Raw genomic sequence first — 16977 nt, 5'->3', positions numbered from 1 at the left:
GCGTGCGGATGTCTGAGACTTCTGCATCCCAGCTGGGTTGAGACCCCCACCTCCACCCCAGACTCTAGGGAGGGCGGATTACAACCCCTCTCTCTCTGTGTGATTCCCCATGTCCTAATGAGCCTTGATTGCCAAGTCCGGGCACAGCGTGGGGCACAGCGTGGTTCTTTCTTCTCACCAAGGGCAGTAGACCCCCCCCAGGTCAAGGAAAGGCCTTTCTCTGGAGACCCGCATACCCTCATCCCCATCTGCCCATCCCTCACAGCCCCTCAGCCCAGTTGCCGTGATCAGCAAGTTCTTCCTGTAATCCTTTCAAATCCAGCTGCCCTGAAAAAACGTGGCCTTGGAGAACTGCTGTTCCATAGCTGAAGAAACTAAGGCTGGGAGAGTCTACCGGCTGGAATAGCAGGCAGGGAGCGAAGGAGGGGAAGGCAGGGGGCTTCTCTGTCCCCTGTACCCCCAGCTCCCAGGGCCACCTCCCGGGCCCTTCCTTGAGAGGCGGTCTGGGGAGCCTCAGCTCCCATCCCCGCCCCCCTCTGACCAGCGCCCGCCGCCCTCCCATCCATTTCCTGCCACCTCCCCGCCCCTTAGCACTATTTAAGGCGGCGGGGTGCCGTTCAGTCGGCGCCGCTCGGACATCGTGCGTCCCCACTGCCACCTGGGCCGCCCGGCAGGCAGGCAGGCAGGCGGTGAGTTGGGCTTGGTGGGACGGGGCGCCACCTGCCAGCCGACAAGATGGGAGGGGACACGGTCCAGTCTCCAGGGGCTGAGGTTTGCTAGTGGCTTGGTGCTAAGCGAGGTTCCTACCTTCTTTGGTTGTATCCTTATAACCGTAGGAGATAGGAATATTATTATTTCCATTTTACAGGAGAGGAGACTGGGGTGCTAAGAGGTCATCACTTATCCCAGGTCTCAGTTAGTGAGAGAGACTCAGGATTTGAACCCAGGTCTGGTTCCAGAGCCTGGCTCTAAACAGCTTTGCTCCCCTCCCCCTTCCCCTACCTCCTCTGACCCCCGGGCAGATGTTCTGGGAACTTAGTGGCCTGTGCCTTCACCCTGCTGTGACTAGTCCTTTTAAAAATCTAGAATTTGGCAGCAACCGCTTTGGCCGGAAGGGATGGTGAAAAGGGACAGGGTCAAGTGTCTGTACTTAAGTTGCAGGTGGTCACTATTGCTGACACGTGAAGCTAGTGCAGGTTGCTGCCTTTGGCGCCTCACACCCCCCCACCCACCCCTCCCAAAAGCTCAGAGGTTAGAGTGAGGCCAGCTGGGTGAGATATGATGTGGAGGGGAGCAGGGACCTGAGGCTTTGGGCCCCCTGAGAAGCTGAAGATACCACCACCACCACCCCACCACCACCCCCACTGTCTGGGGACAGCCTATCGTGGGCAAAAGGGAGCAGGGACATGGCACAACTGTGGAACCTCTGTTCCCGTGGGCTCAGGAGCCTCAACTTGATCCAGATCTCCTTGGGCTGTGGTCATCCTGAGACTCTGACTGGGCACAAGAGGGACAGAGATGTGTGACTAGACGGGGACCCTACCTGTAACCTTGCCAAAGCTTAGCAGCCATTATCCGAAGATCTGCTTTTAGCCCTGACCACTCTGCTGGGTGTGAGCCCGCAAGCCAGTCCTTTCCCATCCTTGAGCCTCAGTTTCTCTGTAGGTAAAATGGGCATGACCACCCTCTCTGCACTTGTTGTTAGGACAGCCGATAAGGATGCCATGTTGACAGTGTCCTCTCTCTCCCTGCAGACGGAGGCCCGGGAGCCATGGGCGACTGGGGCTTCCTCGAGAAGCTGCTGCACCAGGTCCAGGAGCACTCGACTGTGGTGGGCAAGATCTGGCTGACGGTGCTTTTCATCTTCCGCTTCCTCGTCCTGAGCACGGCTGGCGAGTTGGTGTGGGACGACGAGCAGTCGGATTTCGAGTGTAACACGGCCCAGCCCGGCTGCACCAATGTCTGCTATGACCAGGCCTTCCCCATCTCCCACATCCGCTACTGGGTGTTGCAGTTCCTCTTCGTCAGCACGCCCACCCTGGTCTACCTGGGCCACGTCATTTACCTGTCTCATCGCGAGGAGCGGCTGCGGCAGAAGGAGGGGGAGCTGCGGGCACTGTCAGCCAAGGACCCGCGTGTGCAGCGGGCGCTGGCAGCTGTCGAGCATCAGATGACCAAGATCTCAGTGGCGGAGGATGGTCGCCTGAGGATCCGCGGCGCGCTGATGGGCACATATGTGGCCAGCGTGCTCTGCAAGAGTGTGCTAGAAGCCGGCTTCCTGTATGGCCAGTGGCGTCTCTATGGCTGGACCATGGAGCCCGTGTTTGTGTGTCAGCGCCCACCCTGCCCCCACCTCGTAGACTGCTTCGTCTCGCGCCCCACAGAGAAGACTGTCTTCATCATCTTCATGCTGGTTGTCGGATGCATCTCCCTGGTGCTCAACGTGCTGGAGCTGGCACACCTGCTGTGCCGCTCCCTCAGCCAGAGGATGAAGGCCGGGCAGGGCCAGGACGCCCCCCCAGCCCAGGGCACCTCCTCGGAGCCTTATGCAGACCAGGTCTTCTTCTACCTCCCCATGGGCGAGGGGCCATCGTCCCCCCCATGCCCCACCTACAATGGGCTCTCGTCCGATGAACAGATCTGGGCCAACCTGACTGCGGAGGAGGGGCTGGCTTCTTCCGGGCCCCCCCTCTTCCTGGACCCATCCCCGCAGAGTGGCCAGAAATCCCCCAGACGCCCCGACAGCTCTGCTTCCAAGAAGCAGTATGTGTAGGGACTTGGGGCTTGTGTCACCCGACAGTGGGGCCCTGGGAAGTCGGGCTGCCTCGGATGCACTCTCCTCAAAGGCTCTGCAGAGATGACTGGGGTGGGAGAATGGGTGCTTGCTGGCCAGAGGGCCTCATTTCAGGTTGATCTTGAACACCTGAAGTCTTCCCAGTGGCCAGAGGGAACCACAGTTTCCCTTCCAGAACACAGCTTTGCCCCAGGCACAGAGAGAGCCAGCTCGCGGTGCTATGGGCCAAGAGTGTTGTGCGCCCTCTTGCCTGTTTCACCTGGTTCAGAGGGACCCAGAGACAACGTGCCCCATCCCACATTCGTGGAAGATTCACCTCCACCCACGGTGTCCTCACACCCTGTCCTCACAGGAAAAGGCTGGTGGGGGCTGCTGGGTTGGCCTTGATCACACACCCAGACAGAGCCTGTGCTGGATCTGGCCCTGTCAAGGGGACTGGTGTCGTCTTGTCATCACTTCTGGCTAGTTCCACTCTTTATGCTTTAAAATAAATAGGACTTGATCACCAGCTAGGTGTGTCCTCGTGCTGTAATGATGTGCCTCGGGCTGGGGGGTGGAGGTGCAGGTGCTTTGGCTGGGTTTGCTCCTCTTTTCAGTCGTGTGTCCTCTCTCATTGGCCTCTGCAACCCCAACTCCAGCCAGCACCTTAAACCCTCAAACCCATACATGCTGCCTTTCAGCAGCCCTGGGTCCTGAGCACTCCGCCTCTTTAAATGCCTCAGGCATGGCCCTCTTCTTTCCATCCACACTGCCCCAGCCCCCTCGACCTGCCCACTAATCAGTGGCCAAGGCAGTGTCTGTCCCCCTCCTGCCCCACAGCCATCCAGTGCCCCGGCCACGCTGCCCCCTGCAGTGGGCGTCCTTACTGGATGCTCTGCTCCCCAAGCCTGCCTGCCAGCCAAGCCCTTCAGAGTCCACCCCATCCCAGCTCGTCCTGGACCCCTTGGTATTTGGGGAGGCAGGTCTAGATCACTTACCCTCTCCTACCCTGGCCCTTTGTAGTCTGCCCACCAGAAGGAGTAACTCAAGTGCCTGCATCCTGTCTCCCCGCCATGCATCTAAAACTCATACAGTGAGAACAGACTGGCAGTATAGAGAGGTGGAAGGGACAGTTAGGGTCCAGTAGAGGGACCGAATCTTGTCTCTGAGTCACAAAGTTTGCAGAAAAAAAAGGAACAGTTGAACTGGATCCTGACAAATGAATAGGAGTCCGCTCTAGAGTGGAAGAAGACAGGTTTTCAGGCAAAGAAAACTCTTCGTGCAAAGGTATGGAGGAAGGGAACGGTCAGGGGGTTGAGGGGGTGCTTAGGGCCTGATGAGCCATCTAGGATGTGGGAGTTTTGGCCGAGGATGAACCCAGGGTTGGCAGAGTCGATTTTCCATGTGAAAGGTGCTCCAAGTGGAGGGAGCACTCAGGGAGTGGCCCTCAGAGGCCAGCTGGTTGTCCTCCCCTACCCAGGGCTACCTGGGGCTGGGGCTGGGGGAGGGAATAGGTCCATGTCACGTGGCCACATGCGTCTCCTTAAGAGCCTTTACGGCACGTGGGCAACCTGGCCCCTCTCCCATCAGGACCGACCTTTAAAACACCAGCACTGTAGCCTTCATCCCAGGACTCACTCACTCACTCACTCCATGCCCATCAGGTCTGGATGCTCAGCCTGACAAGTCACAGCCCTCTGACTCGACCAGCCTTGGTTCCCAGGGTTCCCTCTGAATCCCTGAGATCCAGTCAGACCAGCCTCCTCATGGCTCCCCAAGGTCACCTGCTGTGTTCTCACCCTGCTCCTTTGCCAGCCTGGAAGGAGCTGGGTGAGGGAGTGCCCTTCCCCCGACCTCCCAAACCCCACCGGCCCTTTAAACAGAACTGCACCTTGGAAAAGGCAGAGCTTGAGTGCCAAGAAAGAGTCAGACGAGCTTTGACACCAGAGGGCCCTCAATTTAAAGGCTGCCTCTAACACATACAAAGTCATGTGGTCCTCAGGCAAACATTTCACTCCTCTGAGTCTCAGTTTTCTCATCTATAAAATGCAGATAACATCATCTGTCTCACAAGTGACAAGAAATAAAAATAAGAGAAAGTATTTGAGTGTGCCTGGCTCCTCGTAGTCACGTAATGAAATTCAGCTCGCCCTCTCCAGCAAGGTTGTCATAGGTCCTTCCCCCTCCGGGAAGCCCTCCCTGACTTCTCCAGCGAGTCTCCAGTAGTGATCTCTACCTCTTAGGAATCTGGACCACTGCTAGGTATGAGCCTATTTCATCTCCCCAGGGAGTCTCTAAGGATCGCCAGGGAGACACTTTTATTCCCCATGGGCTTAGCCCTGCATTCACTTAGCTATGAAATGAGGGATTGAGTTAGACTGGGTAGAAAGTAGGCTGTCCACGCATTGGAGGAGCGTAACTCTAGGAGGTTGAGGTCCTCTTTCAAGGGATTCTTCCCCAGCCAGGGTGAGAGGCCAGACCTGGGGGTTAGAAGTTGGTCTCCTAGAGCCAGCCCAACCTGAAGGCCCTGGGAGCCTGAGTTTCTGGTGTTCCCTACCTGCCCTCGCTTGGAAAGGTAGGAGGAGACAGGATTAGCGGAGTGAGGAGGCATCCTTCCCCTCCCTCAAAGCCCACCTGCTCTGAGCTTGGTGTTGGGGCTGGGGCAGGCCAGGGCCCAGAGCCTTGACTTTGGCAAGGCTGGGTCCTAGAGTGGTGGCCACACAAACACAAGGGCACATGGGCTAGGGGTTTAAGGGTGAGAATAGAGTCGTGGGGATGGGACCACACAGAGTGGGGTGGGGGCAGTGGGGTAGGGTAAAGATTTGTGCAGTGAAGAGGGCTGCGAGCTCCATCCCGCCTGCTTTCACTTCCTGGGGCTGTCAGAACAGAGAACCACAAGCTAAGTGTCTTCAGAAAGTCACTGGCCCACGGTTCTGGAGGCTGGAAGTCTGAGATCGAGGGGTCTGCAGGGCTGGCTCCTTCTGAGGGCTGTGAGGGGGACTGTCCCAGGCCTCTCTCCTGGCTTCTGGTGGGTTGCTGGCGACCTTTGGCATTCCTTGGCTTACGGGAGCTTCACCCCCTTCTCTGCCTTTATCTTCACACGGCGTTCTCCCCGTGTGCATGTCTGTCTCCCTGTCCAAATTTCCACTTTTTATAAAGACACCAGTCACATTGGATTAGGGCCACCCTAATGATGTCATTTTCACCTGATCACCTCTGTAAGGACTCTATGTCCAAATAAGGTCACATGCGGAGGTACTGGGGGCTAGGATTTCAGCATACCTTTTTGAGGGGACACAATTCAACCCATACCACCACCCTACCGGCCCCACCTCACCTCCATCACTGGTTTGGGGAGGCCAAGGAAAACGTTAAGTATATGTGGGACCGGGGCATCTCCTTGGTGACGTGGCCTGGATGGAAGACAGCAGACTGACACCTCACTTCTCCCGCCTCCTTCTTCCTCCCCCCAGCCTATCCCTCTCCACCACCGAAATCTAAGTCGGCAACAGGCAATTCTCATCACACACGGAGCCACGGGAGGCCTGACTCTTGCCTCCCACCCCTCCCACCCACTTGGCTATTGTCCTTCCCCTCTCTGGGCCTCAGTTTCCCCACTGTGAAATGAAAAGGTCGGATGAGAAACAGATTTGTGGCAATTAGGTATGTAACGTCACCAGTAATTAGGTGTCAATTAGGTATGACGTCATGGAGTGACGTCACGGAGTAACATCACTAATCACCGATCTGAAGCTCATAAGTGATGGGCTGTTTTTCGTGAATCAGAACGGAGTGAACGTTATTTCTAGAATGAGGCTGATCCCCGATCCTTGAATTCACATTGCCTTTCTGAGTAGGAAAGAAACAGATGGGGTTATGTGGAGTGCAGTGGGAATTCTGCATAACCTGAGGTCATCTTATCTGTGACCCATGGGAGCATGTGGACATCATGAGCCACATATAAACAAGGCAGAGAGCTGTCAGGCTGAGTGATGTCAAGACTTCTTCCCAATCTAACGTGCTGGCTCCATGACCACTGGGTTGCTGACCTCATGATTCTACCACTGACCTCTAGGGCCTTGCCTGGGAGTCCTTCGTTTCCCTTTCACCCTAACCTCAGCATGACCGTTGACATTTGCAGGAAGAGGTATCCATCACAAGACTGTTGGTACGTCTTTCTCCCCATTACAGCCTCTCGCACTAGCCCTGGCTCTGACCCCAAGGGCCGCACGAGGCTCAACTCTTCTGTCCTTCCCATGCCAGCACCGCAGCCACATCCAGATAGCCACCAGGCCAGCCCTGAGCCTGCTCTTCTGCCATTCCTCCAGCTGACTCTGATTTCCAGAAGCCTCTGGCCAACCCGGAGTTCATCTCCTTTCCTTTTAACATGGGTCAACCTCCTCTGGGTGCTAGACGTGATACTCCTAGACACGATACTCCAGGGGATCAGAATCCAGATTATTACCTCTCTTCCTCAAAACTTCCACCTCCATTACGGCAACCTAGGATTACATTAACTTTTCTATTTTATTTTCTTTTCCATATACAGAAACTTTTTCTGGATTATAAAGTTCATGGATGATCATTGTAGGCAATGAGATCCCACTATCCCAGGGTAACAACTGTTGATATTCAAAAGTAATTCCTTCCAGCCTCTTCCATGCATATGTTTAAGTAAAATCTGAGTAAAGGTGTACCTATGATTTCATAGTCTGCTTTTTTCATTTTACATTAAATCATAAGCCTTTTCCCCATGTCATCAAATATCTTTGGAAACACCACTTAATGGCTTTATCATAAGAGTTTACCACTATCTGCTTAAACATGACCCTGATATTGAATTTTTAGATTGTTTGCAACTAATTATCCTCTGTTATAAATTGTACTGTGGTGTAGATGCCTGTACATAAATATTTTCCAAATTGCCTATTGCCTTAAAAGAAAGACATTACAAGAAGTGAAGTTACTGGGTCAAAAGGTATGAAATGCTCAATTTTTAAAAAGTTAGGGGTTTTTTTTCTGATTGTGAAAGTTATTCACTGTGGATGATCTAGAAATGGAAAAAAGCAAAAGCAAATGACAAGAAGTGAAGGCACCAGCTGCCTCTGAGAATGAGAGAGAACGTGGAGCTGAAAACAGGAGAGCTGACCGAAGGCCGTTGGCCCACGGATCCCCTTCTCCATTCTGCACAGCCAGGTGGCCACCCTTCCCCCACCCTGTGGACTGATGGAGCTTATTCTCTAGAGAGGATCCAACAGAGATGGATGGGGAAATGCCACACAGAGCAGAGGGTGCGAGAACCAAAAAGAACACAGAGGAGTGGAGTGAAGTTCACATACTGAACAGCGACACCCTCAGCCTTCTCCCCCTAAGTGGCTCCCACAATGCTGGTTGACAGACGAGGCCACAAAAAGAAGATCTGATCTAGACTGCAGGCCGTGGAAGGTTGCCTTGAGGATGTGAACTTCGGCGCCTGAAAACTGAGGAGGAATGCTCCAGGGAAGAGATGGAAGAGCATCCAGGCAGAAGGATCAGCATCCTCCAAGGCTTTGAAGAAGAAGGGAAGAGACTTAATGTATTCATTGCTCAGGGTTGTTCTTGATATGAACTACAAGTTGCTTTCCAGAAAAAATTACTCGTATGTTCAACAGCATTGTATGAAAGTGCCCATTTGAAGGCACTATTATACTCATAATACACTAGTATTATTAAACATTTTAAATTCCTCTGTTTATTGATTATTAAGCAGGCAAAAAATATGGTATCACCTTTCAAGGAATAAGCCTTGATTACTAATGAGGCTAGACATTTTAACATATACTTCCTCAGCACTTATGTTTCTTTTGTACTTTTCTTTTTGCCCATTTTTTCCTCAGGTTTTAGTGTTTTCTGATCAATTTGTATAAGCTCTTTATAGAGCTCTTTTATCTCTCTATAAAGATAAAACTCTTTATCTGGCCTATTTGTTATAAAAAAGAATTCTCAGGGTCTGGCCTGGTGCCATAGTGGTTAAGTTCGCGCACTCCACTTTGGTAGCCCAGGGTTCACAGGTTCGGATCCCGGGTGCAGACCTACACACCACTCATCAAGCCATGCTGTGGTGGCACCCCACGTACAAAAACTAGAGGAAGATTGGCACAGATGTTAGCTCAGAGACAATCTTACTCAAGCAAAAAATAAAGAAAGATTGGCAGCAGATGTTAGCTCACGGCCAATCTTCCTGACCAAAAAAAAAAAAAGATTCTCAGTGTGTTATCTTGTCTTTTTTAATTTCTATGTACTCAAATTTGTCGATTTTTTCTTTTCCAATAATTTTATGCCTTTACTGTTTCTCCCTTTCTAAGATTACTTTTCATCTTATATATTCAATACTTTAATCTGTCTCAAACATAACAGGAGACAAATAATTGTGACTAAAGAAAAGAATGAGCAAATAAATTAATTTTAGTATATAATGTAAGGTGAAATGCTTTTTTCCCCAAAACTAATGATTCCACTTATTGAATAATCCTTCCTACACTAGTTCATGATATCAGCTTGACCATATACTACATTTTTACGCATAAAACAGTCTATTTTTGGGCTATCTAAAAGTCTATCCCATTGATCTACCGATTTATAGGATACCATCACTCTTCAGTAGTGTAGCTTTGTAACACATTTTACTATCCTGTGAATACATTCTCCCTTATTATTTTTACTTTTTTTGAGAATTCTGGAAGCCAGGTCTACATTTTCTAGGCAGGTGTTTGAAAGAGTCTTCTCAGTGGAATCTGACAGACCCAAAAGGAAATACCTAAAGATATGGGCACCAAGGGGCTCCCCAAGGACATAGACAGCGAGATGGCCACACAGTGAAGACCAGTCAGGAGCCCCACCCACCCACTCAGAGCATAACAGCTTTTTAGGGACCCACTCTCACATATGAGCACACGGCCAAGGACCCCGGGCACTTGAGGAAAGTACCTTCTGTGAAAGAGTCTGAATCAAACAGACTAAAGCTTTCTAGAGGAAATAGAGGTTACATACGGAGAATAAAACATTTTTTAAAACTATTACTGCTTTCTTCAGAAAGATAAAAATGAGGATTGTATCTATGAAATAAAATGATGCTCTAAGAAAAAAATATGCAAAGAACAACAACAAAACCAAGGTCTTGGAAAAGAAAAACATGATAGCAGAATTGAAAACTTCAATAAAAAGTTTGGAAATTAGCCCCTTGTCAGATACATGATTTGCAAATATTTTCGCCCAGTAGGTGGGTTGTCTTTTTGTTTTGTTGATGGTTTCCTTTGCCGTGCAGAAGCTTTTTGCTTACTCCCATTTGTTTATTTTTTCTCTTGTTTCCCTTGCCTGAGGAGACATGGTATTTTAAAAGATACTGCTAAGATGGATGTCAAAGAATGCACTGCCTACGTTTTCTTCTAGGAGTTTTATGGTTTCAGGTCTTACCTTCAAGTCTTTAACCCATTTTGAGTTAATTTTTGTGTATGGTGTAAGGTAATGGATACCAGAGGGGCTGGGGTAAGGGGAGGGTGAAAGAGGTGAAGGGGCATGTATGCATAGTGATGAATAAAAATTAGACTATTGGTGCCGGAAACAATGCAGACTATACAGCAGCTGAAATATGAGAACGTACACCTGAAATTTACACAATGTCGTAAACCAATGTGACCTCAATAAAATAATTAAAATATGAAAAAAAAAGTCTGGAAGATAGCTAGGCAACTGCCCTGAAAACAGAGTAAAAGACAAAAGCGTAGATATCAGAAAAAGGTTAAAAAAAAATTAGAGGACTGGTCCAAGAGGTCCAAGTAACAGGAGTTCTAGAAAAGGGAGGAGAAAGAACGGGAGTGGATATAGTCAGAAAAAATTCCAGACTGAGAGGGCCACTGAGTGCCCGGCCCAACCGACAAATGTGGATTTAAACAACTGAAAGTTTTCAGAACACAGGAGACAAAGAGATGAGCCCACAAGTTTCCAGAGGGAGAACACAGCTCCATAGACGGTCTCAAGAATCAGAACAGCATCACGCTGTGCAGCAACAACAGCGGGAGCTAAAGACACTGGAGCAACACCTTCAAAACTCCGAGCAAAGTGACTTTCAACCTGGAATTGTATACCCAGGCCGATGACCAATTAAAGTGGGAGGGTAGACTACACACTCTGCAATTGTTTTAAGAGCATGATTCCTTGAAGGTTTCAACAAACTTGCCTGTAAAGCCATCTAGACTCGGTGCCTTTTTTATGTCATTATTCAAAATCTTTTTCACTGTCTTCAGCAACGATTTGTCTACTCAGATTTTCTTCTTCACGAATCTTACTAAAAAAAATTGCCTATTTGAATTAAGTGTTTGGCAGCCTTACATGTCATCACACCGTATAGTCTCACTTTGCTTACACTTCAAAGAAAAGCCCTAAATTAAACTGCCCCTGGGCCTCTTTGTGTGCCATGTGGAGACGTTTTGTAAACAGAGTTACGCTCATTTGGTAAAAGCAATTGGAAAGCTTTGCAGCTAAAATCCCTGAGCCTTTTACATGTGGGCTGCAACTAAGCTATTACTAAGCATGAGCTTATGTAATTGGGAATTGGAGCAATAAAAGTGACAAATCTGACATCTGCACCAGTGAAATGCCATCATGTCCACTTTAGCCCATTGTTCCAACTGACAAGAACCATCCTCTTAAATCTGGATTCTGTCGTCCACAGTATTAGCACTGCTAGCTTCAATAAATTGGATTTATCCTTATCCGATAAATCTGAGTTTAATGCAATTAAATGGTCTTCCCTAGTGGAGACAATGTTTCTTTCCCAGTCTGCCTGTTCAGGGTCTTTGTTAAGTGCAAAACACTCTTTCTAAAGGCCATATGCCTTCTTCCACGCCACTCCACTGGAGGGGAGGCCGCAGAGCAAGTATCACAGAGAACCTGAAGGTGTGAAGGGACCAGATTGCCTAGGCCATGCCCTGAGCTCAGGCAACCTCGTCAGTCCAGTTCAGCTGTGACCCAGAGGGATCTCTAAAACCAGAAACAGGAACTCGAGGGTGGAGAGGCGGGGGGTGGATTCCTGGAAAGGGATATGAGAGGCAGACACAGGAAGCCAAGCCCAGCACAGGGCCCAACAACTTCCCAAAATGAGGTGCGCATTCATTCGGTTAAGACAGTATGGGCACAAGCCAAGCTTTATCCATGGCAAGAACCATTCTTAGCCTTACAGTAGTCAGATCCTCCCGAGAACAGAACACGGTAAGCCAGGGAGCCTGGACGGCTTCCCAGGATTGGCTCTAGAGACACTGAGGAGAAAGACAGGGTGTATCAGAGCCGGACATACCTGGAGTAGAGAGAACGAAGGGACAGACCAAGACCAAGAATTCTACCAATCCAGCAGCAACATCAACGGAGTTTTGACACTATTTCCAAATGAGGTTACACATACAATTGTTTTTTGCACGTGTGTGTTTAAAAGCATCTAATATTCACATATTTGAAACATACCACAATTTTTGTAACTCTGTCTATACAATTCTTCATTATTTAATATAGCAAGAGCCTCAAAAAATGAAAGCAGCCCAAGCGTTTCAACATGTGAAAGGCTTGTAAAAGAGTCAGAAACCTGGACCAAGAATTTTGATATTGATAGTCTGGGTTTCTAGGTCTCCCCCACTAGACCACGAGTTCCTGAGGGCCTGGGCTGCACATCCCCAACACCCAGAACCGGGAAATCCTACAAAGGGCCACCATTTTCTGAACCAGAAAAATGTGTTCATTAAAGCTTGTAGAATTTAATTGACCTGAACTCAGAGATACTGACAGGGCTCAGCAGGGAATACTTGCAAAAGAGTAAAGTCCACGAGCTTATTTGCAGAATATGAAGAAGAGAGCCGGGGAGACTTACCCTGTCCAAAACCAATTTAGGAGAAGAGAATTCCAAAATATGGCATGGAAGACAGGTGAGCGTCACAGAAGGAAAGGAAACGAAGCTACGTCCCCGGAGCTCGAGGCAGGGGTGGGGGACATGGGGCACACAGAGACCCGGGCAGAGAAGAGAAGTCCCCTCTCTGGGGTTAGCAACTGTCTCTGAGCGGGCATCTGAACCCCTTCTCAGTGGGGAGGGGATCCTAAGATAAACTGAAGGCAGGGTCTACCTCCCATTATGGAAGCTGCAATAAGGAGATGGTACCTTTTCCCTGGAGCCCAGCAACCAGGCCTTGGGCCCATGGCTTAAGTTCAGCCAATCAGATGCTTCTACCCAGGACTCTCCAGGAAGTGCTGCCAAGACACAGGACAGTTAGAGATGAGCCCAGTGGTATGATGGTGTCTTAGCTCAGGCTGCTAGAACAAAAATACCATAAGCTGGGTGGCTTAAACAACAAACATTTATTTCTCACAGTTCTGGAGGCTGGAAGTTGGAGGTCAGAGTGCCAGCATAGTCGGATGCTGGTGAGAAGCCTCTTCCTGGCTTCTTCGCACGGCAGAGAGAGGGGGAGCAGGGGTAAGCAGGCTCTCTCCCATCTCTTCTTATAAGGGCACTAATCCCATGATGAGGGCTCTACTCTCACAACCTAATCACCTCCCAAGGCCCAATCTCTGAATATCGTCATTTTAGGGATTAAGGTTTCAACTTATGAATTCTGGGGGGGACATAGACATTCAGTCCTTAGCAGATGATGTGTTCCCAAGGACCACAGAATTCAAGAACATGATAGGATGTGTCCACTGACAACATGCCCAGCCGAGAGGTCCCATCCATTTCCATGCTGGGATCTTGGCTAGGATTTGCCTTTCTTAGTTCCCATTCAAGCCCAGTTCTCAGCCTCTGGGTCAAGTCTATGAGCTGTCTAATACCTTTCTCATTAAATTCCTTTTCTGTTTAAATTAACCAGAGTCTATTTCTGTTGCTTTCAACCGAGAGTCTTGACAAAGCCTGTATAATATTCTCTGACACACTCCATAGATGTCATCCTCCAATCACTGGTTAAGACATTGACCAGAACAGTCTAGGGCAGAGCCCTGACTGAAACCCTCCCTCATTCACATTCTCAGGCTTTGGGAAACCACACTTGGTGAACATTCTGGAAATTATTTTGACTAACGTAATATCACATGTACAACGTAAATGACCTAGGGTATTCCAAATACCGTGGCCATCCATTCAACAAATATTCATCCAGGGCCTGCTATATTCTAACCGTTATACTAAGCTCTAGGATCAGTGAAAATAAAATAGATCTAGTTTCTGTCCACGGGGAACTTGCAGTCTAATGGAGAAGACAAATTAAATACAGCATATAGCAATAGGATTATAAGTTGTTGTAAATGCTATAAAGGAAAATAACTTTCTAGTAAGGAAGAATAACAAGGATACCTTATTTACTGGAGGTTTCAGAAGAAATGAACCCTGAGGGATAAAAGGGTATTAGCCAAACGATTTGAGGAAGGGGGAAAGGAGGAATCCAGGAAAAGTGAAAAGCATGTACAAAATGGCAATATAGTTAATGCAAGGATCTGAAAGACGTCCCTCTACAAAACAGAATTTTTTTTTACAAACAACTTTTCAAGTGGATAGTTGATCTGAGAAGAGACAGCAAAACTAAAGAGGAAATGTAAAACCAAAGTGAGTATGTGGGTACCGATGCTTTTGGTTGTCCTGCTTTTGGTAACAGGGGATTGGCTTTTAATGATGGTATGGGAATAAGAGACAAGGCTTTGGGCCCACTTGCGGCAGAGAGTTTGAACTAGACTCCTGCAGAAAGCCAGTACTCTGTCTCTCAGCCCTGGTGCTGGTAGGAAAAAGAAAATGCCCCCCTTGAGATTTAGTAATCACAGACTTGTTCTCACATGAGTATGGGGCTTGAATTTCTGCTCCTTGCAATGTCCAGGTACCCTCAAGCTAAGAAATTAACATAATAAGTAGTCCTTAGCTAACGTGAACCTTAGGGCACCTGAAAGAAACTGAAAGTCTGGGAGTCCCGCAGAAAAGGCCCCACCATATATGAACACACAATCCAAAATTACAAAACACATAAGAAAACGCACCATGAAAGAGAGTAAGCAAAACAAAAAACAGAAGAATTTGACCTCAAAAAACTTCAAATCATTGAACCATTGGATAGGTTCAGTAGATTGAATTGTGATAGATTAACTTCCTGGACCACAAACCTTATCCTTCCTTGCATCCACTCCCTATGATGAGGCCACACCCATGGCCTCAGCACAGGCAGAGTGTACTTCACACCCCTTCACCTAGAGCGTGGCTAGATGCCTTGCACTGACCAGTGGCATGGGGAGGAAGTGACCATGGATTCGTTCCCAGACTAATCCTTAAGAAGTCTCAAGTGCTTCTGTTTGCTCTTTTGTGTTTCTGCAGTCATCCTGAGAAGATCTTGAACCCTGACTGACTGCTGCCCTTTTGGCTGGGGATCTGAATGAACAGTCTAGAAGCAGAACTGTCCCAGCAGACCACAGATCTCCAGTGAGAAGTGGAGCCACACCAGCTGCCACAGTTTTAAGCAGAGACTCCCAACTGAGCCTAACTTCGTTCCACAGAGCTGCCCCAGCCAATCAACTGATGCATAAGAGTAAGTGATTTTTGTATTAGGGCACTATGTTTTGGGGTGATTTGCTACACAATATTATAATGGGACTAGTTAACTGATACGAAAAAGTATACTTAAAATGATTCAGGAAAAAAAAGCGAATCAAAGGTGAGAAAAAAATGTATTATTAAGAAATAAAGGTCCATGCACTTTAGAAAGAGAACTAAATAGAACTTCTAGAAATTTTTTAGAAGTTATTGACATTAAAAAAATAATGGAGAATTGTGCTTCTAGTCACAAAGGATTAACTGCTATGAAAAATTCCCTCCCATCATAAACAACAAGAAAAAATATATGAAACAACACCTTTTGGACATTGGATAATAGGCACTGAAGGACTATGATCCCTGAGAGAAGGGAAATAAACTAGGTGAGCACTACAATTGCCCCAGTTTACTGTGTGGAAACAGTTTCAAGTTTGCAGAGCAGGGAAGGAACCCAAACAGAGACCAGAAGTCTTGCTGAATTGAAGAGAAAGAGATCAGAGTTCAAGGAGGCCAAGAAAACCAGTCTTTCTGGGGCAGAGTGCCACAGAAGATAGAACTGCACAGAGAAAAGGCTCCAGAGATCCTCAGAAGAGTCCCCTTCAGTCCACAGTGAAACTCCAGGAAGACATGGCAAGAATCATTGGAAAACTATAAACCAAAAAAATCCCAGAGCTCCAGAGGTCTGGGAATAGTTCACGTTCCCACCTGCCAGAGTGGAGAAACCACATAAGACATGGGCAGTGAATAAAGTCCTGACAACAGTATCATGTAGCGGTGAGGTTAAACTGGCCACACGCTACAAGATCCTCTGACTCACGCTAACAAAACTTGAAAGCTGGCCTCAAGAGGGCCCAACCAATCCCAAGTAATTTAGTTACATGCTAGAAGAATTCAAACATTTAGGAATACAACAAAATCCACCATCCAAAATGTACAACTCACAATGTCCAACACTCAGTAGAAATTACCAGGCACGCAAAGAAGCAGGAAAATGTAACCCATAACCAGGAGAAAATTTAACAAATAGAAACAGACCCCAAAATGATAGGGATGATGAAATTAGCAAAAAAGTAAGTTTAAAAAGTTATTTTATATATTAAAAAATTATGGTCAAAGATAAATGGAACTTACACAGAGAAAAATGCAATATCTGAAATTTAAAAATGCACTGGGTGAGATTTACATCAGATTAGACATTGTAGTAAAGATTATGAGTAAAGTTGAAGATATACCGAGAGAAACTATCCAAAACAAAGTGCAAAAAGAAAAACTAAAAAAAAAATGAGCAAAGCATCATTGACCTATGAAACAATATCAGATAGTCTAAGAAATGAATGGGAAAATATCAGAAGTAGCAAGATAAAAGAGAGAACAGAAAAAATATTTTAAAAAAGAAATGGCTGAAAAAATTTCAAATTTGATGAAAAACATCAACTCACAGAATCTCAATGATAAAGCTCAATGAAACTCAAGAAAAGTAAATATAATCACACCAAGGTACACATTAATCAAACAGTTGAAAAACAGAGATACAGAGAAAATCTTAATAGCACCCAGAATAAAAAGGAGCATTACAGGGGCCGCCCCGTGGCCAAGTGGTTAAGTTCACATGCTCCACTTC

The 16977-nt window shown here is 47.7% G+C and overlaps 1 protein-coding gene across 2 annotated transcripts; it reads left to right on the top strand.

Moving 5' to 3' along the window:
• The first annotated feature begins 633 nt into the window (after window positions 1-633).
• GJA4 (gap junction protein alpha 4) lies at window positions 634-3317 on the top strand. 2 transcript variants are annotated; one of them, XM_046662105.1, is made up of 2 exons: window positions 634-684; window positions 1754-3317. In XM_046662105.1, exon 2 carries the CDS (start codon window positions 1772-1774, stop codon window positions 2771-2773), a length of 1002 nt encoding a protein of 333 aa, XP_046518061.1. In that variant the 5' UTR covers window positions 634-684; window positions 1754-1771; the 3' UTR covers window positions 2774-3317. The 2 variants fall into 2 exon arrangements, with proteins under 2 accessions (XP_046518061.1, XP_046518060.1); XM_046662104.1 differs by having other exon boundaries at window positions 663-689; window positions 1755-3317.
• Window positions 3318-16977: the final 13660 nt, after the last annotated feature.

The sequence above is a fragment of the Equus quagga genome, chromosome 5 (genome assembly GCF_021613505.1).
Source record: "Equus quagga isolate Etosha38 chromosome 5, UCLA_HA_Equagga_1.0, whole genome shotgun sequence".
Classification (NCBI taxonomy): domain Eukaryota; kingdom Metazoa; phylum Chordata; class Mammalia; order Perissodactyla; family Equidae; genus Equus; species Equus quagga.
This window is presented reverse-complemented; position numbering and strand designations above follow the sequence as displayed.